General features: G+C 42.0%; 1 protein-coding gene across 1 annotated transcript; it reads left to right on the top strand.

Moving 5' to 3' along the window:
* Nucleotides 1-369: 369 nt before the first annotated feature.
* LOC123772396 (folate receptor gamma-like) lies at nt 370-13720 on the top strand. The gene is made up of 5 exons (XM_069326148.1): nt 370-448; nt 5804-5943; nt 7347-7538; nt 7858-8106; nt 8769-13720. Exons 1-5 carry the CDS (start codon nt 370-372, stop codon nt 8979-8981), a joined length of 873 nt encoding a protein of 290 aa, XP_069182249.1. The 3' UTR covers nt 8982-13720.
* The last annotated feature ends 12189 nt before the right edge of the window (nt 13721-25909 follow it).

Here is a 25909-nt window from a genome sequence, read left to right on the forward strand (position 1 = left end):
AGCCCGACAGAGAACCCACTTGGAGCCCGACAGAGAACCCACTTGGAGGCCGACAGAGAACCCACCCCGCGCCCAACCTTTCATGGAGAAAATTGAACACCAGGCGACAAAAATAATTGCAGAATGAGGTCTAGTTTCATACCATGAACGGTTGAGGGTCACAGGGCTAACAACACTGCAAACTAGGCATGCCAGGATGGATCTCACCGAAACTATTAAAATATCGACTTGAATCGACTTGAGAATGGTCCAGGACGGACCGAAACTCGTCGTCCCTTCAACTTCTAGTGTGTGGTCTGGTCAACATACTTCAGCCACGTTATTGTGACTCATCGCCTGCCTATTAAAATATTGAACAGTTTCGAAGATATGGATCCAGAGAACAACTTCAAAAGGTCAGATGGAACACAAACAAGGAACAACGGTTTCAAGTCCAACAAGCCGCAGTGTAGGACTGAAAACATAAGCTATATTTTCACCCACAGGGTTATAAACCCATGGAACCGCCTATCTGCTAAAGCAGTAAATAACAACACTTGAATTGTAAAATCCAATTTGAAAAAAAATCTGAACAAATGGGGGACCTGATCTGCTACCAGAAATTTTAGCCAAATATCCCCAGTCTGCTAACTGTAGGTAGTAACCGAGTGATTGTAACCTATCCACCGCTGCCCACTGGATGGGGGGCGGTGTGCAGGACAAACATAAATTGTGACACTAGCTCTCCACATATGTCAGGTGCTTAATTTAGAACCTGTACTTGAGGTCGATCTCGAACCCATTGTTTATGTGACAACTTATATTGAATTTTGTAACTAGCTCATCAAGATTGTAACTTGCTTAGCTAAATGAATTGTGGGGTTCAATCCCTGAGCCCATTATGTGCCTCTGTAACCCTTTCCACTACCGCCCAGCAGAGGTACAACAGGTACTCAGAGAGAACTATCAACATCAGAGACCCGAGACTGTTCAACACGCTTCCACTACACATAAGGGGCATAACTGGCCGACCCCTCACAGTGTTCAAGAGAGAACTGGATAAGCACCTCCAAAGGATACCTGATCAACCAGGCTGTGACGCATACATCAGGCTGCGAGCAGCCGCGTCCAACAGCCTGGTTGATCAGTCCAGCAACCAGGAGGCCTGGTCGACGACCGGGCCGCGGGGGCACTAAGCCCCGGAAGCACCTCAAGGTACCCCCACAAGATGGGTATGGGGTGCATAATAAACGAACTAAACTAACATTGATAGGCATTGTTCGAAGCAAAACTCCATACGCGAAACCCCATTATATTATATAATTCTATATACTGTGTATATATAAGATATAAATATGTCAAAAAGAATTATCACTCTTACCTGGAGCAATGTTGCTGATGTCGGAATCAGCAGTACATGTTGTCGCATTGGCGGCACCGACGGTACTGACCGGCTGACCCTTCAACGACCAACCGCCGTTTGAACGCCATTTTGAAATTCCAGGCGTACTACCTATAAGTGCGTAAACTCGTATTTGCGTGCATTATAGGCCATTCCAAGAAACCTTATTGCTATGAATATCTTGTTATCTAACAAACGAATTATTTATGTTAATATTTTTAGCACATATGTTAAATTAGGCCATTTTTCATTTAGAGGGGGTATATATATATAGCTATTTACATTTTAAGTTTGAAAAATTACCGTACAAAATTGAATGCAAAGATAAGATAAGATTTATTTATACAACCCTGTTTGGAAATTAACTCCTTTTACAATGAAATAAGACGCAAATTAGAACCTCAATTGTGTAGTGAATTTATGCATTTTGTTTTGATTAAAAGCTTAGGTAGTACAATGTACTACTTCTACTATTAATACCATATTATATATGAGGGGCTACTAAATAAAATTAAAGCACAAGCATGTTCACCTAATATCATTAGCTGACAGGTGAAATAATATGAAAGTCGGAAACTATTTGATTCTCTTAGAATTTCTACTAATCCTTTCTTTCGTCGAGACCAATATATGTCAGTGACCCCTCAGATAAATTTCATTTGCAGAAATCAAATTATTCAGACCGTTTCAAAGAAAACGAGTTAGATATACTTTTATATTTTACCTGAATTTACCCGAGTCTGCAGTTTAATGCTGATAAATGTAAAGTTCTGGGGCTAGGTAATGATGATAGAGTTACAAGATACGAGCTTGATGGTGTTGAGATTGCGAAGTCGGATTGCGAAAGGGATCTGGGAGATATGATTAGTAAGAATTTAAAACAAAATGATCAATGCCTGAATGTTCGTAATAAGGCAAATAGGACACTGGGATTTATTAATCGAAGCGTTAGTAACAAGACACCTGGTGTTGTTCTTCAGTTATATCTTGCTCTGGTTAGGTCCCATTTAGATTATGCAGTTCAGTTTTGGTCGCCGTATTATAGAATGGATATAAATTCACTTGAACGTGTCCAGCGTAGGATGACTAAGTTAATTCCCCAAATTAGAAATCTTTCATATGAAGAAAGATTAACAAAGCTTAAGTTGCATTCACTGGAAGGGCGAAGAGTTAGGGGTGACATGATAGAGGTTTACAAGTGGATGAATGGACATAACAAAGGGGATAACAGCCATTACATGCCCTTTCCACTACCACCCACAAGATGGGTATGGGGTGCATAATAAATGAACTAAACTAACTAACTAAAAAAGTATCAACACAAGACAGAACACGAAACAATGGGTATAAATTGGATAAGTTTAGATTTAGGAAAGACTTGGGTAAATACTGATTCGGTAACAGGATTGTTGATTTGTGGAACCAATTACCGCGTAACGTGGTGGAGGTGGGGTCCCTCGATTGTTTCAAGCGCGGGTTGGACATGTATATGAGTGGGATTGGGTGGTTATAGATAGGAGCTGCCTCGTATGGGCCAATAGGTCTTCTGCAGTTACCTTGTTCTTATGTTCTTATGATTCACTAACACTAGTGGCCTCGACGAAGACAGGAAGCCGCTTCTTGTTAGAAGCCGGCGGCCTGTCAAAGGTCCCCCCATTTATTTTGATGATTTTTTTCACGCTAGATCTTAAAATTCAACAGTGTTTTGACATTTACGGCTTCGGCGGGTAGGTAGTTCCATGGGTTTATAACCCTGTGGGTTAAAAAGCAGCTCCTGTTTTCAGACCTACATTGAGGTTTGTTAAGCTTGAAACCGTTGTTCCTTGTTTGTGTTGCATCTGACATCTTGAAGAAGTTGTCTGGTTCAACATCCTCCAAATTATTCAGTGTTTTAAACGTTTCGGTGAAATCCGCTCTGTCATGCGTGGTTTGCAGTGTGGTTATACCATCTTGTATATAAATAAATAAGTAAATAAGGTTAGCTCTGTGGCCCTTAACCATTCTTGGTATGAGAGTTGACTTAGTTCTGGGATATTTATATCGGCCGGTGTTGAACTTTCTTCGGTGAAACTATATCTTAAAATAAAAAATAAAAAAATAAAATAAAATAAAATGTTTATTTAGGTAAGGTACATACATACAATAAATTTTTACAAAGAATGGTTGACTTATAGGTAGAGCTAGTACATGCAATGCCTAAAGCCACTATAACGCAAAGCGTTTCGGGCATGATAAACTTAAATGACAAGCTTAATACTAATTGAGCATAATGAGTAGAATGAAAACAAGAAATGAAAACATAGATGAAAAAGCCGCACAAATACAATTATGTCGACAGCGCTCTTTAAAAAAACAGACATTGGTTGACAATAGAAGGGTAAGGTAGGTTACAGGGTATTTATTAGATTGATTGATGAAGATGAAGCCACCCAAGAGGTGGCACGGGCATGAATAGCCCGTAAGTGGTGGCCCTTTCGAGCCATTACCAGTATCAAAAGATGATACTGGAGATCTGTGGAGGCGCAACTGCACCCTGCGTGACGGGAGATGTCTCCCGGACCAAGTGGTGACCAAATGGTGGTGTGTGAAATGTCTGATTGATTGATTGATGAAGATTAAGCCACCCAAAAGGTGGCACGGGCATGAATAGCCCGTAAGTGGTGGCCCTTTTAAGCCATTACCAGTATCAAGAGCTGATACTGGAGATCTGTGGAGGTGCGAATGCACCCTGCATGACGGGAGATGTCTCCCTTGTGAATGTGTTAAGATGAAGATGAAGCCACCCAAAAGGTGGCACGGGCATGAATAGCTCGTAAGTGGTGGCCCTTTTGAGCCATTACCAGTATCAAGAGCTGATACTGGAGATCTGTGGAGGCGCGACTGCACCCTGCGTGACGGGAGATGTCTCCCGGACCAAGTGGTGGGTGTGGAATTTATTAGGTATAGCTTCGTTTTTAACTTAAACTGGTTGAGAGAGGTACAGTCTTTAACATGGTTGGGAAGGTCATTCCACATTCTGGGCCCCTTGATTTGTAGAGCATTTCTAGTTTGATTAAGTCGTACTCTAGGAATATCAAAACTGTATTTATTTCTGGTGTGGTGCTCATGGGTTCTGTTACATCCTTCTATGAAGCTTTTGAGATCGGGATTGGCATTATAGTTTAGCGTTTTATATATGTATAATACACATGAGAGAATGTGCAGTGACTTAATGTCTAACATATTCAGAGATTTGAGTAGGGGTACCGAGGGGGTATCTTATGATAATGAGGTTTCAATGCTTGGAGTCAATAATCAAAGTGAGGCTTCACCGCTGTAGCGAGTAAGCCTTATACTTGCTCCATTATCTCATCATCTTAATGGCATAACTAATTAGCACTAATTACACAAGCTATAATCCTATCCCTATTTACAGGTAACGGTTTCTGCCCTCCTATCTTATTGTGAGGTGTAGTCACCGTATATAAGCAAGCGATTTGAGAATAGCAAACCTCGGGAGACATCTCCCGTCACGCAGGGTGCAGTCGCACCTCCACAGATCTCCAGTATCAGCTCTTAATACTGGTAATGGCTCAAAAGGGCCACCACTTACAGGCTATTCATACTCGTGCCACTTCTTGGGTGGCTTAATCTTTATCATCAATCAATCAATCGAATAGCAAAGCAGTACAATTTCAAGTCAACAATGTAGCACTCGACGTGTACAGTTCTAATCGACCCAAGATGCTACAGCCTCGACACAGAGCAGACAGCAGACTACGACCTCATCGAGCTACAACGCTCTCCCACATAGAGCTCCGCGACTCCGGCCACACTCAGCTCTCTGCTCTGCTCCAAGCCCCGTCTCAACGTCTACGACACTGCTGTATCTAGGACTACTAAATAAATATGAAACTAACTAAACACTGTATCTAATGTACCCAACAACGTAACATAACCGTACGTTACAGCGCTTTCCCCCCTGAGAGTTCTCTTCCCTTCCCTTCTCTGATACGAGAGCGCTTTGTTAACAAACAAAGTAATACAAACAGTGCGCTAAGCATTGTTAATGGAAGCGCTAATAATTATATGATGAAGTGTTATGTATTTATTCAGACGAGAACAGCAGCGAACACAAACCAGCGCATATACGAACAAATTGGTTTGGAAGTACAAATTTCTCAGTGAACGAAGTTGTTTCTAGCCCGGTATCCGAAATTACAGTAGACGACTTGTTTAGTTTAGTTCATTTATTATGCACCCCATACCCATCTTGTGGGCGGTAGTGAAAAGGGTTACAGAGGCACATAATGGACTCAGGGACTAAACCCCACAATTCATTTAGCTAAGCAAGTTACAATCTTGATGAGCTAGTTACAAAATTCAGACGACTTGACCAGTCCCCCTCGAGGCCGACCATAGTGTGTTCGAAGCTCGAGTGAGCGAGACAGCGAGGCGACGAGGGGCTCCCCACCACGATCACACCATCACTCTCCCCTCCACCTCTACACCACCGGTGTCCCCTCTACACTACCGGTGTTAATGATGGCAGCTTTCCGTCACACTCCCTTGACCTTCGTCAGGTAATGAAAGGCGGCGGGGAGGTGTGGTTTCAAATTGCTTGATGTCTTTGAGATTCGTTGTATGGTGTCCGCGGTGTCTTGGCGATACAATTGGGTTTTATATTCGTTTGGGGGAAACTTTGTGGTATTGGTGTAGAAAGGACTTCCCCAAGGGAGCCACCATCTCTAGTAGTCTCGACATGGCCCAGAAAGCCGGCGGCTTGTCTAGAGTTACTCTTTTTTTTCTCCAGACTTTGAAAATCTGTTCTCAAACATGGCCAAAGTATTGCCATCAAACTTTGCACCTCACACTGCCACAGCTTTCCCATATAATTTTCAGACTTCAAATAAAGTACAAAGAGAAATAGAGTGAAGCGTTCTATTGTTAATTAAATCGTGGTGTTCCTAATCGTTGACAACCTTTTAATCCACTTCTTGAATCTGTGCATCTATGGTCTAAACCTTGACTGGCCATTATTTATTAAGTCGTCTTATTCCTCCCCAGAGAATGCTAGCAAAATATTGATGCTGTGAACTATTGATTAAACTATTTCTCTACCAAAAAATCTTTAATGTCTCAAAATTGATGTGAATTTCGTAACTTTGACTAACAAATGGTCCTATGGTAAAGTATAAACCCTAGATTGTTGCTGTTGAAAATAACATTTTGTTTACTTTAATTTGAAAGCAAAATTACCTTTTTATAACCTGAAAGTGTAAAAGTTTGCTATACTACCTAGAAGTCCATAACTATTACTAGGTTAAAAAAAACTTAAAACTAATTGAACTTTTGCACTTAGTGTGTAAACAAAGGTCTTGAATATACACTAGTTAGGACAACTTGAATTTACTTAAATCTGGTATGTCGTCTACTTGAAAGTAAAGTCCTTGGCATGTGCTCGAACCTTAATAATGTGCTCCGGAGAGTGCGAGACATGTACTGTACTTAGTCATTTGCTATACTAAAGTTTATTTTGGTTGATTTTGTATACTGTGTAAGGTCTATAGACATACTAGTTTGTCCTTGACAAGCTAGTCCAGAAACTTCAATAGATGACTTTTACCTAGTTTTTTATCTTTGTCCTAGAATGTTCTGCTTAACGTTGGTCGTGACCATGACCATGGCTCAGAAGTCGAGAGATGTAGATACTCTTAATAAACACTTGTATAGATTTTAAACATCACTAAAGTGCACCAGGACCAGAAGGCAGTCTGTTTACTACGGTATGGATAATTTCTTTTAACGTCTTGCTTTTTAATGTACAATATTGTCACTACAGTAGATTAAAAAAAAAATCTGAAGCCTTCAAAAATATGCTTTTAGCTGTAAAGAGCTTTTGACAGTAGTCAAACTTGATATCCTTTCTACCTAAATGATAAATTGCTTAACAGAAAGTACCTCTTTTTATATTTGATTTTTTTAGTGTCATCAGTGGAAGAATAGGTCCTGCTGTACAGAGAATACTACTAGACTTATTCACGAGTCTAGTCCTTACAACTTCAATTATGACCACTGTTCTCGAGTAGAGTCCATGTCCTCGGAATGTAAACGGCATTTCATGCTCGATCACTGCTTTTACAAATGTTCACCCAATGTTGGCCCATGGGTCGTGTCGGTAAGTATTGCAGAACGTCTAAATTCTATATTTTAAAGGACTTTTATTTAACTAGGGTTTCTGCCTTGTTTTAATTAATAACTTGAACATGTTTAAACAATTATTTTTAATCATTAAAAATTTAACATTGTGCAAAACTTAAAAGGCTATTTTATAAAGTTTTTATTTTGGTATTCTGAAAGTGACTTCCCCTAAGCATTTAAATGGCATAGTGGCTTTTTTTTTTTTACTTTTTTTTTACCAAAAAATAAATTTGTCTAGATATGTAAGATTTGGCTCGCTAGTTCCTTTTGCAACGTTAAATAAATTTTCCCTGCAGGAAAATCGCTCGTGGCGGCGGGAAAGATACTGGGGAGTCCCTCTGTGTGCCATTGATTGTGAGCTTTGGTTTACTGCGTGTGCCAACGATGTCACTTGCACAGACAATTGGACCAACAATTTCAGGTGGTTGAATATGACGGGTGATTGCCCAACAAAAGGAAGCTGCTTGACAAATTACTGCCCCGTAAATTCTACCTGTCAAACATTTAAAGAAATCTATAGGACAGCCCGGAACTTCTGTGAAAAGGTATGTTGAACACAACTTTTTTTTTTTTTCTTCTTCTTCCCTCCCCACCTTTCTTGATTCAAAGTTCAGTGTATTATTGTCCATGTGACTTGCCAATTTTATATTTTCCAAATGCCCTAAAATTGGCTATTCAATGTTGGTTTAAATTCATAGGCCTAGAGAGTAGACTGCCCTCTTAATATTTTTCCTACCAAGATGGGAAAGGGGTTACTGAACATCTACAAATATCACAGATTGATGTGGCTTGATTGTTTCCAAATTTCAGTTTGGCAACTTTAATTGTTAAAATATTTTGATGCTATTTTCTTAATAGTACCTGCTATAAGACTCTGCCTCCTGTGTACATGTCTATAGATACCCAGTAAAGGTGGTATCCCTTCCATATGACTTGCCAGACTGGCTTAATTATTACTAAAGTTGTTTACGCTTAACTATGCAACTTTTTTTCCAGCCTTCTCCTTAAACACTGACACACCCAGTACCTGGTAAGGTTAAATGGTGTGCTTCAAAATTACCACTGTACAAGTGCATTTTTTCTCAATCAAGAAATGAGTTCATAAAAGTTCCTAAAGTCTTGCATAAACCATTCCCTTTAGTGAAGTTTAAAATATACCTGTACTTTAATACCTGCATTTTTATACAAAGTTGACTCTTCATTCTAGGTGTGGGACAATGCTTGGAAATATGCTGAACCGACAACACCATGTATGCACCTACAGTTCAACCAATCTGCCATCAATCCAAATGATGCTGTTGCTCTACATTATGCACAGATTATAGCTGGTTCCCAGATGCACAGCTGCAACCTAATGTGGTTTAGTATACAACTTGCTGTTTGGGCATTTATCAATAGAATATTGACAGTTGCATCCTAGACTTGGCTTGTTGCCATAGTTCATTAATTAACTTTACTTTTGACTATAAACTTGCCCTTGCTGAGGGGAAACGATTCTATTAAAATGTTTACAAAGAAAAAAAAAATAGAGTAATATCCTGATCACATGAGTAATAGTGTGGTGTATTCTGGTTCTGCCCTTGTGCCTTGTCTACCTCTATTAAATTATCTAAAATGTGCCAGAAATAAAATGCTTCTTTATTTCTATCAGACATCACCCAATGAAATTTTGGTAGATTCTCAACCACATTGGAGTTGTCAAACTTGCAGCCAAGGCCATTTTACTTGTTCTGTTTCACACGTCCCCTCTCCCCCTTAAAAAAAAAGTTAGTTTGGCAATCTGCCCAGTCATGTTCTGTGAATGTTGGCAAGGTCGTGGGCTTTGTTAAAACTAACAAACTGCACACCATCTCTTTTTCTCGTAAAGTCTTTAATATTCTTTAATATAGTCTTCTTTATTCTTTAGTATTTTAGTATTCTTCTTTATTCTTCTATTCTTTAGTATAGTCTTTAATATTTAGATTATTAAAGATAATGGACAGATGGTGCTAGTCTTCCCAGCTTGGTGCTACCTTTTGATGACTGCCACAGATTGGAGATTCTTTCTCTGGACTAAAAATCTCTCGCTTCCTCATTACATGTCCCATGCATTGTCCTGTCCCTGCCACCATCTCTCCCTCCTTACCAAACTAGGAAGACCCTCTAGGCAATTTTTTCTTTCTTAAATTCTGCCATCTACATCTTGGTAATTTTGTGGCCACAGCTGCTGTACACCCTTCTCCTTGCTGCCCAATATTTAACAATTGTAGAGTGGATACAGAATTTAAAGTGTACATCAATCATCCACCCAGAATTGGCCAATTCTCCTTGCATATAGGCCAAAAGACTACTCTTCTGGCATGTCCTTGTAAATTCCTCCTCCATATTCTCCTTGGACCAAATGCATCCACAAAGTGCACAATTTTTTGTTGTTAAATTATGGTAGACTGACTTGCATTCACTTGCCATACTAAAAGGTGATCTTTCTGCACTTTAATATACCTGGGTTGGTGGGGAAAGAGTGACCTTTACCTCTAAAACTTCAAGAATTGCCTTATCGGGGAAAAAAATGGGGCAAGTTTCATTTTAAGACCTTACTGGAAACTTGCTACTACCTTTGTCTCTCTTGCTTTCATGTTAAATTTGTCCTTTTACTGCTATAAACTTGCCCTGCTCAATGCCATTCTTCGCTCCATCTCGTACTATCCCACATGTGGCAGAGAATGCTTTTCTTTAGGTTCTGACTGTGCTTACTCCTAGTGCATAGCCTGGTAGTCCCAGCACACGTGTAGATTTTGACTGAATTAATTCGACAAAATTTTTGCCCAAGTCTGAAATCTAGTATTGGGTCAGGTGAACACTGAAGGTGATCTATCCTTGGATACCTGGATAATAATTATTAGAAATGGATAAAAATCTCCAAAGATGGTTACACACTTGCAACCGAATTCAATATCTGCTTTCTGTAAATTGGTGTCGACCTTGCCAGAAAATTACTAAAGACCCAGACAGATGTCACCAAGTCGCATCAGCAGCTATCCTATCACTACTCATCTTGCCAGTCAGCCCGACAGACATTCGTAATTCAATCATTTCAATCACAATCATTCACAATCAATCGCAATCACTAATTCAAACCACAGCTGGGAACATATTAGTGAAAGTCTTTGGTATGAGTGTTGGGGGGGGGTCCCCCTCCCCCTGCTCTACCCATAGCGCTGCTATTCAACAAATCTGTCTTATTTTTACCGATATCCTCAAAGCAAGAGTGAGGCCATTTCAAAAGGGGCAAGACAGCTGACCTAAATTACAGACCAATATCAAATCTACTGATGCTTTCAAAAATTTTCATTTGATGGTGCTACATAACCTTCCTGGTTTGGTGCCTTCTTTTTGATACTTATTTTCAAAAATATTTGAAAAATCGCTTACTGACTGCTCTATTTCTACTTTGAAAAACTTGACATTATTAAATCCCTACCAGTTTGGTACTCTCTTTGGGAATGGATGCCAATGTCATTATTAGGCTGCTCAATATAATCCATAAAGCCCTTGTCAGAATAAAGTTCCCAATTGGCCTCTTTATTGACCTGTGAAAAGCCTTTGATATTGTAAATCATAATCATAAAACATAAATCTCTTAAACTTTACCATGGTATCAGAGGCCTAGCTCTGGATAATTAGTTCCTTTTTCTTGGTGATGCACCATTATGTAGCCATCAATAACTTGACCCCCCCCCCCTATCTACCATTGACAGTAGGAATGCCACAGGGCAGCATCTTGGGGCCCTTTATTTCTTATATCAATGATTTGCTAAATGTTTGTAACACTTAAACCTATACTATTTGCTGACAATACTACCTTTCCTCTATTCTGACCCAAACTTGCCAAATATTGTCGATAATGAATTAATCCACTCGTGGATGTCTACCAACAAACTCGCTGAACATAGATAAGGCCTAATGTACTATATTTTATTTGGTAGTAAATTGCCAACTGAAATTCAACTTCAGGTTACAATGTTAACATTGTCAAAAAAAATAAGGGGGAAAAGTTATACATAGCCTATACATAGACACGACTCAACTTCAGCACCCACATAACGCAGCCAAAAGTCTTAAATGGTTGGTATATTTTCCAACATAGATTGTTCCCTCATTCTGCTCTTCGCATTGCACTGGGGTAATTTATACCGCTTGCATACGGTATCTGTGCATGGGATTCGACCACTGCAAATTATCTAGAGCCCATCATCACTCTACAAAAATCTATCGGAACTATAACTCTCTTCAGACAACACGCTTCACTATTGTTTAAGTCCCATAAGGGGGCCAGGAAATGAAATTTTGCACCTTGCTCAAACGCTTTCAAATTATTTGTACATAATCTACTAGGCACATGCTCCAACTTTATCTAAATAACCGCCAACGTAACGTGGAAAAACAAAAAATGAAAAATATTTGTAGAAGTATTAAAAATTTAAGATTTTTAAATGAGCATCAAATATTAAATATCACAAATTGTTCATTTGGTGTTATTAGGCTCTCAGAAGAGCATATAATCTTCATTCTTATTAGTTATTATTATAGGATTCAGTATAGTTTACTGTAAAAAAAGTCAAATATGGCATTTGATATATGCGCCAAATTGTATACCCAAAAATTTATAACTCGACATTTAAGGTTTATGAAAAAACAATGAAATAGGATTGTAGAACAGACGACTGTGCCCATTTTATGTAAAAATGGTGAGAATCGGTCAAACTGGATTTTTGATGCCGACTCAAAGTGGAAACTCTAGTTGTAAAGATAATTGAATTTGAAGTTAATGACAATGAATAAGGTAGTTCTAATTCATTAATTTACTTGTATGTTATAATAAACATGGTTTTTTATTCGTACTTGAATATGTGAGTTGTAGATCAATGTGTTGAAATGAAGTAAAGAAAAAATGAAGAAAAACAGATATAGGGATAATTATAATGATTTAGGGGATGTATGTATACTTTATATAAGTGATAAAGCCCTAATCTGGTCCCTAATTATCAAAAAAAACCCTAAAGAGACAAAGAAAATGGTTTGAAATCTGAAATATCACCTCTTCCCCCCCCCCTAAAAAAAAAAGTCCAAGTACCAAGTTTTGCCAGTTGTGGCTGATGTAATAATTTATAATAATAATAATAATAATTTTTATTTAGGCAAAGGTACATACATAAAGAGATTTTACAAAGTTTGTTGGCTTTATAGATAGAGCTAGTACATACAATGCCTAAAGCCACTATTACGCAAAGCGTTTCGGGCAGATTTGATGTAGATGTATTTGTTGACCAATTAAATTCTAGTATCTTGACATAGTTAAGGACGGGTATGCACTCTACAGGATGTAAAAATTGCAACAAAATCAGATAATACACAAAGGAAGACAAAAAAATACATTTGTGGACACTGGTGAAAATAACAGATATTAACATTGGGCATTGTATTTATATGATATATATAACAAAACAGAGCATAATAACATACTTATTATTATTTGTTTTATTATGTATTACTCAGCAATGCTGTAAAGGCACCAACTGCATATCCACTTTGTGAACACTTCTTACTACTATCTTCTTCTTTGAGTGTCGGACAGGTGCATCTCTTTATTACTGCATTATCCATCAGTTCCAATTAATAGCTGTTCTTTTTTAAAAACATGTCTAAAATCAATAAAATCAATATTGGGATGAAACTTTCATGATGCTGAAGCCAATAAGTTGGAATTTTGTTAAACATTTATTAGTAGTTTTCACAATTTTAATATTTTTTGATTACTGGGCCCCTTAACATGCTAAACATACTCACTCCACACATTCTCATGTGCTATTTATATGTACAAAACCTTGTTCCTAAATGCTAATCTTGATCTGAAACGTTTCCTTGGCAGGTGTAATAGAACCCATGAGCACAACACCAGAAATAAATATATCTTTGATATCCCAAAAGTCAAACTAAATCTGTGCAAACACTCCATGGAAATAAAAGGACCCAGTCTTTGGAACTCACCCCCTGATGAATTAAAAAATTGTCCAACCTATTCCCTATTCAAAAGTAAAACCAAAGAGTATCTAATTTCATCCTCATAGTTTCCTACCTCATGCTTCAAACTCAAACTTCATCTTGTACTACAGTACCCACTTCCCCAATATTAGTACTTAATACATATATCCTTACCAGTGTAATCATTGCTGTCAACTTATATTGTACTTATTTGTTGATATATAATTCATTATTCATCATCAACCTTGCAGCAGATTGTCGGATAAAAGGACCTTACCTTGAGGTTACCTTGAGGTGCTTCCGGGGCTTAGCGTCCCCGCGGCCCGGTCGTCGACCAGCTGGGTTTGCAGTGTTGTTAGCCATGAGAGTCGACATAGTTCTGGGATGATTTTTATAGCTGTGTTGTACTGTCTCCAAAACATATATATCCTGAAGATGAGTCTCCATACATAGATACGGTAGTACAAATGGCGGCTAATAAATAATAAGAAATCAGAGACCAAATATGATGAATCCATACCTCCCATTTTTGTCAGCATTATTGTCAGAACCTCCCAGCAAATATCAGAATTGTAAAAATTATGAAATCTTCATGATCTTTTTTGGATTATACAGCGCCCCTGCTTGTTCGTGTACATGAAAGAATGCTCCGAGGACTGGAAAAGATGCAAAACGAATTCGTAAGTAATTCGTAACTCAATATGTTAGGTTTAAGTTGACGAAAGATCTTTATTTGGTATCGCTGACCAAAATACAGAAATCCATAAATGCGCAAGCAAAGAGAGCCAGCACAGACTTAACGAGATCGTAAATAATGATGAGAATAAACAGAATTTCTAGTTGAAAACAGTTTCATTCCTTCCTTATTGAAAACTGAGGCTATTTTTCCTAACCTTAATGTAAATAACTAAACTTAACTTTCCTAACCTTAATGTAATGTGTGTGATGTAAATACCTACGAAAAGGAATTTTGCCTTAGCTGAATTAGCTATGTTACCAGGGAACTTCCTATCTTTTGGACCAACAGTATAATCATTCCAATTCCCAAGCCAAATCAAGAGAATGCTTTCCGCCCAATCTCCCTTACTAGCTGCATTTGCAAAACATTCGAGAGAATGGTCCTAAACCGTCTCCTCCATAGAATAAAAACTATGCTATCCCCCCAGATATATGGCTTCATGCATGGAAGGAATGTACAGTTAGATAGTTAGTTTAGTTCATTTATTATGCGCCCCATACCCATCTTGTGGGCGGTAGTGGAAAGGGTTACAGAGGCACATAATGGGCTCAGGGACTGAACCCCACAATTCATTTATTACCCTGCACACTGAAAAGTCATATACCACCTTCCTAGATCTCAAGTCTGCCTTTGATATTGCAAATAGACATGTTATCTTGAGTGAGCTTGCAAGAATGAATATTGGTGGTCGGCTTCTTTGTTGGATCAGGGGTTACTTATCCAACAGGAAGTCATCTGTATTTTTCCAGGGGCATAGGAGTGTAACAAGAGACTTTGAACTAGGTACCCTGCAGGGTGGTGTCCTCAGTCCTACCTTATTTAATATCTTAATAAACACGCTGTTAAACTCTGTACCGAGCAATCCCAACGTCCACATCATTAGCTATGCTGATGATATAATGATACACACCACTGGATATGCTAACACGCAGAACACTCTTAACTCTGTATAAGACTCATGTCAGGACCTAGGTTTAGTTATCTCAACAGAGAAAACAAAGATACTAAATCGGCGCCCGCCCAGGCAGGGAGGAGCTGTTCGCAAGATGCAACTGTCTGATGGCTCCCAGCTTGACTATGTACACAGATTCAAATACCTTGGCCTTGAGGTGCCATTGTATGGTCCTGTTGTATTCAGACTCTGTCGTCAGAATAAAGAGAGGCTCCGAGCTCTCAAGGCTATTGCAGGTTATCACTCAGGCTATGGTGCCAATGTCAGAATTGTCAAAATGATGTACCTTGCATACATCAGATCTTTAGTGGATTATGCTGCACCTCTGCTTGTTTTGATGCCTGAAAGAAAGCTTGGAAGGCTTGAAAACTTGCAGAACGAAGCCTTGAGGATAATCCTTGGGTGCCCTCGTACAACAAAGATACTTAATATGAGAAAGGAACTTAATATTCCGAGCGTTGTTGATCGTGTTACTGAAATTAACTGTCAATTTGGTATAAAAATGCTTAGGCTAACTCATCCTAACTCTTGCACAGAAGCCCTCCAGAATTTCTTTATTGAAGATCAGCATTGTTCTAAATGGATAACTAAACCTGAAACTCAACTCAGAATGTATCAGGTTCATAATTTGTACCAAGAGAAACAACAACGGCACTTTCCTGCACCGTGGGAGGTTACACCCTTTCCAGTTTTAATCCCTCCCTTTCCACCCAAGAAGCAAATTAGAGATCAGCCCAAGCTTCGTCTTGAGGCAAAGCTCAACGCCTTAAGCCATATTGATGCTCTGTGCACAGAGCATTCTCTCTCTCAAATCATATACTCTAATGGTTCCCTACACCGCACCACGGGTGCAGCTGGAAGTGCCTTTGTTCTGACAATGGGCGATGGCTTACACTTTGAGTGGGGAGTCCGTATAAACAACTGGGCCTCGACCCTTCAGAACGAACTATTTGCCTTGCTCCTTGCACTGAAATGTGTACAAGTCTCCAAACTTGATACATTAATTGTAAGTGACTCCTTATCATCCTTAATTACTCTCAACTCTTTAAGACATAACTGTAACATGCTCGTGTCCGAAGCCAGACACGAATACAACAAAATTATTAAGGATGGTAACAGAGTCCATTTCATGTGGTCTACATCTCATGTTGGCCTCCGAATGCATGATAGAGCTGATAAGTTAGCCAAAGAATCTGCCTTTAAAGGAGCCGTTGAGTATAACCTTGGATTGTCAATGAGCAATCTGAGAGCAGCAATACACCGAGAACTTCAACAAGATCTTGTAGGTCTGAGGCAAAGTGAAATCGACACCAGTAATTCCATCTATCATCATACTATCTTGCAAGAGGAGCCACACATCTATGGATCATCCAATAAAATCAGCAGACTTCTAGATGTTACTACTGCCCGGCTTAGACTCGGTTACAAGTATCTCTGGGAATTCTCATTATCTGCTGATGTAGACCTGACCAAATGTAAACTGTCAACAAAATTATTCGCACACTCCGTCACTATGTGATGGAGTGCGAAAAGATACGTGAATTCAGAGACAATTCTATAACCAATGTTCCAACGATGTGTCAATATTTAATTCAAAATGATCTGCTACCAGAAACTTTAGACAAATATTCCCAGTTTGCTAACTGTAGGTAGTAACTAAGTGATTGTAACCTATCCACCGCTGCCCACTGGATGGGGGGCGGTGTGCAGGACAAACATATCAATTGTGACACTAGCTCTCCACATATATCAGTTGCTTAATTTAGAAACTGTACTTGTGGTCGATCTCGAACCCATTGTTGATGTGACGACTTATACTTGAATTTTGTAACTAGCTCATCAAGATTGTAACTTGCTTAGCTAAATGAATTGTGGGGTTCAGTCCCAGAGCCCATTATGTGCCTCTGTAACCCTTTCCACTACCGCCCACAAGATGGGTATGGGGTGCATAATAAATGAACTAAACTAACTAAACTGAATTAGCTAGAAAGTTTCGGTTCCACACTTCTGTAAAATACTAGCAAAGTAGATATATATATATTAAATACATATATTATATACACACATTATATAGATATATATTCTATATAGTTTATTGGCCAATTTAGTTGTTTTTATATCATCTGAGGGTGGAGTGGTTGTTAGTGAGGCAAGACCTAAAAATAGATTAGTGCAGTGTTTTTATTATTATTTTTAACCAATGGTGTGTGGGGACTGATACCAGAAGTCTCATCTAAGACTGCTACAATTTTATGTAATTTTCTTCAGTTGAAGCTAAGTCAGCTAATTTAAAATCTCACACTACACATATTCATATTTTACTACTCTAAATTAGGGATTCCCCAAGACATTGCTTTCAATCTTCAGTTATTTCTCAGGATCGTTACTCTCTGTAAAGAGCACATCCAGCTCTAATTTCTTCCAGCATGTTGTATAATATTTCATACCGAAGTCTCTTCTACAAGTTGCCCGAAACGCTTTGCGTAATAGTGTCTTTAGGCATTGTATGTACTAGCTCTATCTATAAATTCATCAATATCTGTATCACCCCTTTGTATGTATGTACTTTACCTAAATAAACATTTGAATTTTTTTATTTTAATTTTAAGTTAAGGGCATCATCAGGCAACAGCGCCGCGACATGGTAACTGAGGATAGGAGGATAGAAGAACATATCAGATAACCTGTATGCTGGCAGAATGCAGATACAACTGGCAACCTAAATCATCATGCACGAAAATGAGGTGGCCGAGTTGGAAAATCTGTAATAGCGAGAATTCGTCATGGGCACAAACTCCCACGGAGACTCAGAATGGAAACGAGAGCTGGGCAGAGATGCATAATCTGTGGCACGAGAGATGTACGTCTAAAAGACGTTAGAAATATAGCAGTATAATAAATCTCGAACTGTTTGAGTAAGAAAAGTATTATTTGTTAAATATAGTTTCTGTTCTTTAGATATTTCCACGCTTTGCACCCACAAGATAACGTAGGTTTAAAGGGGGTGGTAAATCTTAATCTTGTTTGATTCACTAAAGACAAAGTAAATCCCAGCTGCGTTTGGATACAAGTGACAGGATGAGCAACTCTGGCGTGGGTGTTCTTCCTGTGGGGGTGTTGCACATGTCCTTATGGTGGCACGTAACTCACATGATGAGTGATACCCAATATATTCACTCTTCATGGTAAAAATTTGAGTAAGAGAAAAGGGAGAAATATGTATGGATTTGAGACCATGATCGAGATGGACCGACTCAGTAACCAGCAGCTGTGAGGTGTGTAAACAACACTGAAAACAGCAGTTAGACTACAACCAATGTTGAGAGCAATCATGCCAAACTACTCGTCCCAAACAGTTCAGTAAGAATTCCCAACTTCCCTTGACGATTTAGAAAACAGTGGTAAGTTGATATGTGTACCAACAACAGTACAGCAGGTCGTGTGGGGCTGGTGGTGGTGGAGAGTACCACCAGCCTTGACAACTGTACCGTAGACGGTGGTGTGGGGCTGGTGGTGGTGGAGAGTACCACCAGCCTTGACAACTGTACCGTAGACGGTGGTGTGGGGCTGGTGGTGGTGATGGAGAGTACCACCAGCCTTGACAACTGTACCGTAGACGGTGATGTGGGGCTGGTGGTGATGGAGAGTACCACCAGCCTTGACAACTGTACCGTAGACGGTGGTGTGGGGCTGGTGGTGGTGGAGAGTACCACCAGCCTTGACAACTGTACCGTAGACGGTGGTGTGGGGCTGGTGGTGGTGGAGAGTACCACCAGCCTTGACAACTGTACCGTAGACGGTGGTGTGGGGCTGGTGGTGGTGATGGAGAGTACCACCAGCCTTGACAACTGTACCGTAGACGGTGGTGTGGGGCTGGTGGTGGTGGAGAGTACCACCAGCCTTGACAACTGTACCGCAGACGGTGGTGTGGGGCTGGTGGTGGTGGTGGAGAGTACTACCAGCCTTGACAACGACACCGCAGACGGGCGCCAGTAAGGAGGTCGTCGACTGAGTGTTGGTGCACTGGGTCGGGCGAACCCACTGTGATAGCAGACCACACAGGTCACCACCACACGGCTCCCTGCCCTCACTCTAACAGTATTAACACTCCCTGCACTGGAGAAATTTTAACTCTTAATAAACTACTGTTAAAGCTCTAACGTGAAATTTGTAGTTTAAAATTACATACAAGAAAATTAATGTGAATTTATTTAATTTTATTTTAAGCAACTTACACCAATCACTGGACCTCAGAATAAAAAATCATAAGAATTCTTTTCGTAACTATTTGCCGTCATGTGATATTCCTATATATGTGATATATGACGTCACCCTTAATACTGTGTCCTATGTCAGTGTCTTCCATACCCACCCTCACCCGCCCACACTACCCTTACCATACCCGCCCTCATCCGCCCACACTATCCTTACCATACCCGCCCTCATCCGCCCACACTACCCTTACCATACCCACCCTCACCCGCCCACACTACCCTTACCATACCCACCCTCACCCGCCCACACACAACACCTCATTGATAAATTCAATGTTAATTAACCTTCCACCAACTACAATAAATCCCTCCTGTAGGAGGACTCAGGAGGCAAGAGCAGCCATTACTAAGTAGTTCTTGTGCACAGTGTAGGTCACGCCCTGGGGCTGAGTCTATCATAAAGAGGCACAAGGCTTCATTCCTAAATCTGGGTGATGTTGGGGCACAGGTAAATTGGACAACACCAGCGCAAGTGGTCCAACTGCAGTAACTGCCGTACTGAGATCGTGATATTGGTAAGTGCACTTAATAAAAAAATAATGATGGTTCTTCACTCACAACTGAAAGCCTGGCTATATGTTTACGTCTATGGAAAGTCAAGTAAACAACATTTCCATCGTATACTGCAGATGTACTTCTTGATCGTGGCCATTGTCCTTTCCTCTTCTTCACAACATTTTAATTACTACCATAACACTTTTGAAGTAAATATTAACCATATGAACAGCTAGACGGATGTGAACTATAAGAAGCACTCAGCAGCTAACAAGGTACGCATGGGCAGTAAGAACAGATGTTACAAGTTATTCGTAAAGAGTGGTGGGGACGGGTATTGCAAGAGACCCACACGACTCTGACTCAGCTGGTCCCACATGTTCTTGGGGCACAGACATGGGTACGCTTGGTGAGGTCCTCCTCTCTGTAACCCGACCCCAACACCTCCCCCGCTCTCTCGGACCCCACTCTCACCAGGCAAGGGCTGCTGGGGTGAGGAGTGAGGGCAGCTGGGGTGAGGGGTGAGGGGCAGCTGGGGTGAGGGGTGAGGGGCAGCTGGGGTGAGGGGTGAGGGGCAGCTGGGGTGAGGGGTGAGGGGCAGCTGGGGTGAGGGGTGAGGGGCAGCTGGGGTGAGGGGTGAGGGGCAGCTGGGGCCAGGAGTGAGGACAGACGATCACAAAGGAGAAAAACAAAAATTGAAGGGGAAATATTACTTTGATTAGTGGAAAAGGAAACTCCACAAGGGAGAGGGGGATGATGAGGGGAGAGGGCGGATGAAATGTGGGGAAAGGAGGGAAGAATGGGGAAAAGGAAAGGGAAAAGGGGGGAGGATAGAGTTGAGTGAAATGTGGAGAAGAGAGGGTGTGAAAGTGGAGAAGAGGGGTAGGAGGAAGGGACAGACACAATAGTCATTTAGTAGCATGTCTTTGCACCTTTTCCAGTTTGTTATTAATGCGCTTCTTGACATATGGGAACCATACAACCACTGCATATTCTAATTTTGGTCTCACAAATGTCGTGAGCAATTTCTGAATTAATATAAAGTATTCCACCATCCATGTATTTAAAGGCGATTGTGAAGTTGGAAAGCGCAGCATGAGCTCCTAGCACACTGTATGGGGGTCCTCGGGTGACTATACTTCCCTGAACCACCACTTTTCTCTCAAGAGTCCTTTAAAGCCGTTTCACAAAATTTGTAGCTTGTATTGTCGACCGCGGGGGCTCTAAGCCCCGGAAACATTTCAAGGTAACTTCAAGGTACCCTGTCAATTCCCCTGAGAATTTTGTAGCGTGTGCTATGGGTTATGATAGGTGTTGTGAGAAGCGAAATAAGAGTATTGTATGTGTCTGTGTCTACGGAGGAGGGAGGTCTATATAATATGCCCCGCCTACCAGATTTGTTGAACCCCTTGCGTTATAGTATAACTGTTTTGATGTTCAAATTCTGTCTCGAACCTGGCCTTAAAGATGTGGATGGAGGCGGCTTACACAACTTCTCTCAGTGCATTCCAGTTGTTGCTCGCCCGGACAGGGTAAAAGTATTTCCTGACATTTCTTCAATTCATTAGTGTTTTAAGCTTCTACTTACGTCCTCTTGTCCCACTATCTCTTAATTTAACGAGGTTGTCCTTGTCCACCTTGCCTATTCCAATCACTATTTTGTATGTAGTGATCATATTCCCTCTGTTTCTTGTCCTTCAGTTCTCCAGGGTTATGGGATTTAGTTCTCTTAGGCTATTCTCATAGCTTAATTCTCTTTTGTGTCAGTTAAGAGTGGATTGTATTGTGAGGATGTTGTGAGTGGTGAGGGTGTTGTGAGTGGTGAGGGTGTTGTGAGTGGTGAGGGTGTTGTGAGTGGTGAGGGTGTTGTGAGTGGTGAGGGTGTTGTGAGTGGTGAGGGTGTTGTGAGTGGTGAGGGTGTTGTGAGTGGTGAGGGTGTTGTGAGTGGTGAGGGTGTTGTGAGTGGTGAGGGTGTTGAGAGTGGTGAGGGTGTTGTGAGTGGTGAGGGTGTTGAGAGTGATGAGGGTGTTGTGAGTGGTGAGGGTGTTGTGAGTGGTGAGGGTGTTGTGAGTGGTGAGGGTGTTGTGAGTGGTGAGGGTGTTGTGAGTGGTGAGGGTGTTGTGAGTGGTGAGGGTGTTGTGAGTGGTGAGGGTGTTGTGAGTGGTGAGGGTGTTGTGAGTGGTGAGGGTGTTGTGAGTGGTGAGGGTGTTGAGAGTGGTGAGGGTGTTGTGAGTGGTGAGGGTGTTGTGAGTGATGAGGGTGTTGTGAGTGGTGAGGGTGTTGTGAGTGGTGAGGGTGTTGTGAGTGGTGAGGGTGTTGTGAGTGATGAGGGTGTTGTGAGTGATGAGGGTGTTGTGCGTGATGTGGGTGTTGTGGATTGTATTGTGAGGGTGTTGTGAGTGGTGAGGGTGTTGTGAGTGGTGAGGGTGTTGTGAGTGGTGAGGGTGTTGTGAGTGGTGAGGGTCTTGTGAGTGGTGAGGGTGTTGTGAGTGGTGAGGGTGTTGAGAGTGATGAGGGTGTTGTGAGTGATGAGGGTGTTGTGCGTGATGTGGGTGTTGTGGATTGTATTGTGAGGGTGTTGTGAGTGGTGAGGGTGTTGTGAGTGGTGAGGGTGTTGTGAGTGGTGAGGGTGTTGTGAGTGATGAGGGTGTTGTGAGTGGTGAGGGTGTTGTGAGTGGTGAGGGTGTTGTGAGTGATGAGGGTGTTGAGAGTGATGAAGGTGTTGTGAGTGGTGAGGGTGTTGTGAGTGGTGAGGGTGTTGTGAGTGGTGAGGGTGTTGTGAGTGGTGAGGGTGTTGTGAGTGATGAGGGTGTTGTGCGTGATGTGGGTGTTGTGGATTGTATTGTGAGTGGTGAGGGTGTTGTGAGTGGTGAGGGTGTTGTGAGTGGTGAGGGTGTTGAGAGTGATGAGGGTGTTGTGAGTGGTGAGGGTGTTGTGAGTGATGAGGGTGTTGTGAGTGATGAGGGTGTTGTGAGTGGTGAGGGTGCCATGAGAGATGAGTGAGTATCGTGAGTGAGGGGTGAATGATCTCACGGGTCACAACAGCTGGACGGGCAGTAACATGATGCCCTGCATCCACCCCCCACCCCTCCTCATGACGCGCCCCCCCCCCTCCCTCATCCCAGACTTAAGCCTCTTGTTTATTCTGGACTCATGAGTCCCGCCCGCGCTTCTCACACCCTCTTCACTACAACTGTTGTGTCAGAGCCATAAGCTGCCCCTCCTCCTTCCTTCCTATAGGGCAGTGTCCGCCACACCTCGTCACTCGCCCGCTAAAAGTCTCTGCTTTCCGCTCCTTCCATGGCACCAGTTACAGTACTTTCATAATTAATTCATGATCTGTATATGGCAGGTGGCCGCGTGGCCACTCCCCAGTGAGGGCCGCGTCGCCACTCCCCAGTGAGGGCCGCGTCGCCACTCCCCAGTGAGGGGCCGCGTCGCCACTCCCCATTGAGGGTCGCGTGGCCACTCCCCAGTGAGGGCCGCGTGGCCACTCCCCAGTGAGGGCCGCGTGGCCACTCCCCAGTGAGGGCCGCGTCGCCACTTCCCAGTGAGGGCCGCGTGGCCACTCCCCAGTGAGGGCCGCGTGGCCACTCCCCAGTGAGGGCCGCGAGGCCACTTCCCAGTGAGGGCCGCGTGGCCACTCCCCAGTGAGGGCAGTGACTCCCTTCATTCATCTGACACTCTCCTCTTCCCCCCCTCAGCCATGTCCGGCCAGCTAGCGCCTGGCTCCACCTCTGGCCTGCGTCTGGTCGGCCCACCACACAGCCACAAGACAACAAAACAGACACGGAGAGAAGAGGCAGCAACCATGCCAACAGCCAGCTAATGTCTGGCACAACCACTGGCCAAGAGCCAATACCCACCTCACTAATCATAAAACTTTTAACTAAATTTACACCTCGTACAGTCTCACCCACCCGTCTCCTACGGCTGGGAGGCCTCTAGGTTTGGTTCAGTTTAGGCTATGTTGCACCACATATACCCATCCCGTGAGTGGTGGGGGCAGGGGTACATGCAGGGGCATCCCATGCTCACCCTGTGAATGGTGGTGGAATGTGTACATGCAGGGGCATCCCATAACCATCCTGTGAGTGGTGGTGGCAGGGTCATCCCATACTCACTCTGTGAGTGGTGGTGGCAGGGTCATCCCATACTCACTCTGTGAGTGGTGGTGGCAGGGGTACATGCAGTAGTAGTATCCCATATTCCAATACTCTTGTCTACGGTGGAAGTGTTAAAACTTTCCAGGATTATGTTACAGATAACCAGGATTGTGATAGATAGTCAGGATTGCGACAGAGCTGATCAATAAACCTACAAGCACCAACAGGTTGGAACTTTGGTAGATCGGCCTGGTGACCAGGAGGCCTGGCAGGTCAGGAGAAATTGGCATCCTTCATGATTGTGAGGGGCTGTTCAGCAGTCCCCATGGCGCGGTGGTAAAACACTCGCCCCTTACTTCGCGACCGATTTGGCCTGGGTTCATGTCCTGGCTGGGGAGGATTGACTGGGCACCAATCCTTAACTGTACGCCTCTGTTCACCCAGCAGTGAATGGGTACCTGGTTGTTAACCGATTTGGCGGGTCGTATTCCGGGGAAAATTAAGATTAAGGACCTGCCCGAAACGCTGTGCGTGCTAGTGGCTTTACAAGAATGTAAGAACTCTTGTATATATAAATATAAATAAAATAATTTTGTTTTACTTCGAATACCTGAATTTACCTGAAGTCTACTAACACTTTAGTGACCTCGACGAGAACAGGAACCCGGTGACTTGTCAAAGGCCCCCACATGTGTCTTGATGATGTTTTCTAACTGGATTTTCAAATTCAACAGAGATTTGGCATTTACGGCTTCTTCTCCTTGATTGTGTTACATCTGACCTTTTGAAGGAATTGTCTAGATCAACATCCTCAAATTTGTTCAGTATTTTAAAAGTTTCGATTAGATCCGGTGTCATGCTCGGTTTGTAGTGTTGTTACCCTGTGGCCCTCAACCCTTCCTGGTATGGGAGCTGACTTAGTTCCGGAATTATTTTTGTTGCCCGGTGTTGCCCGGTGTTGCCAGGTGTTGCCGGTGTTGAACCTTCTCCAAAGCAACTATATCTTTCTGAAGATGAGGTCTCCATACTTGGATACAATAAACCAGTTAAAGCCGCACCAGAGATTTATACAGTTAAATAACTACCTTCTTTTCCTTAAAGCCAAAGGTACGCTTAATTATTCCCAAGCTTTGATTAGCTATTTTTCTGCCGCTCTCATGCTGTGCTATGAGCTCTCCAGACTTTCGTCATTCATGATGACGAAGATGATGCGTCTTGTTCATGAGAAACAGTAGGCTACCATGCAGGTCGGGGAGACGTTCTACTCACCCGTTATCCACCGCCAAGTTGTCCAAGCTCACTACTCTCTCACCTACCATGCCAGGGGTACACCTATATAACTCTCCAAGCACCCCATGTCCATCCCACACCACATACTGGTGTGCCTTTATCACGAAGAGAAAGCACGTAAGGCACTATCTAAATCCTCCCCCAGCCAAGAGCGAGGCTGACCACATGACTGCTCATCCAATTACTTGCCATTTCCGATGATGTTTAACTTCACTGATCAAGTTATGTGTACATCACCCACTGTTCCACGTCCATTGTATCCTAGCCATTTGTGAATTTAACTTCACGGACACAAATACCTCATTGTATCCACTAAGGGGAGCATAATGATAAAAAGCAGAATGTAGTGAAAGTGCTACTATGTTGTTGGGGAAGAGCTGACATGACAAATCCTAATACTTGAGGATTTTAAACAGTGATGTGTAGACTAGGAAATGAAGGAGCCTCTACGGTGATGCAACTTTGGGAATA

This window comes from Procambarus clarkii, chromosome 17 (assembly GCF_040958095.1).
Source record: "Procambarus clarkii isolate CNS0578487 chromosome 17, FALCON_Pclarkii_2.0, whole genome shotgun sequence".
In the NCBI taxonomy this organism is placed as follows: Eukaryota; Metazoa; Arthropoda; class Malacostraca; order Decapoda; family Cambaridae; genus Procambarus; species Procambarus clarkii.

Coding starts and splice junctions, on each gene's coding strand:
- LOC123772396 (XM_069326148.1), top strand. CDS start 370: ATGGATCCAGAGAACAACTTCAAAAGGTCAGATGGAACACAAACAAGG. Junction 449..5,803: donor CAAGTCCAACAAGCCGCAGT/GTAGGACTGAAA, acceptor AGCTCGAGTGAG/CGAGACAGCGAGGCGACGAG. Junction 8,107..8,768: donor CCCGGAACTTCTGTGAAAAG/GTATGTTGAACA, acceptor TCTTCATTCTAG/GTGTGGGACAATGCTTGGAA.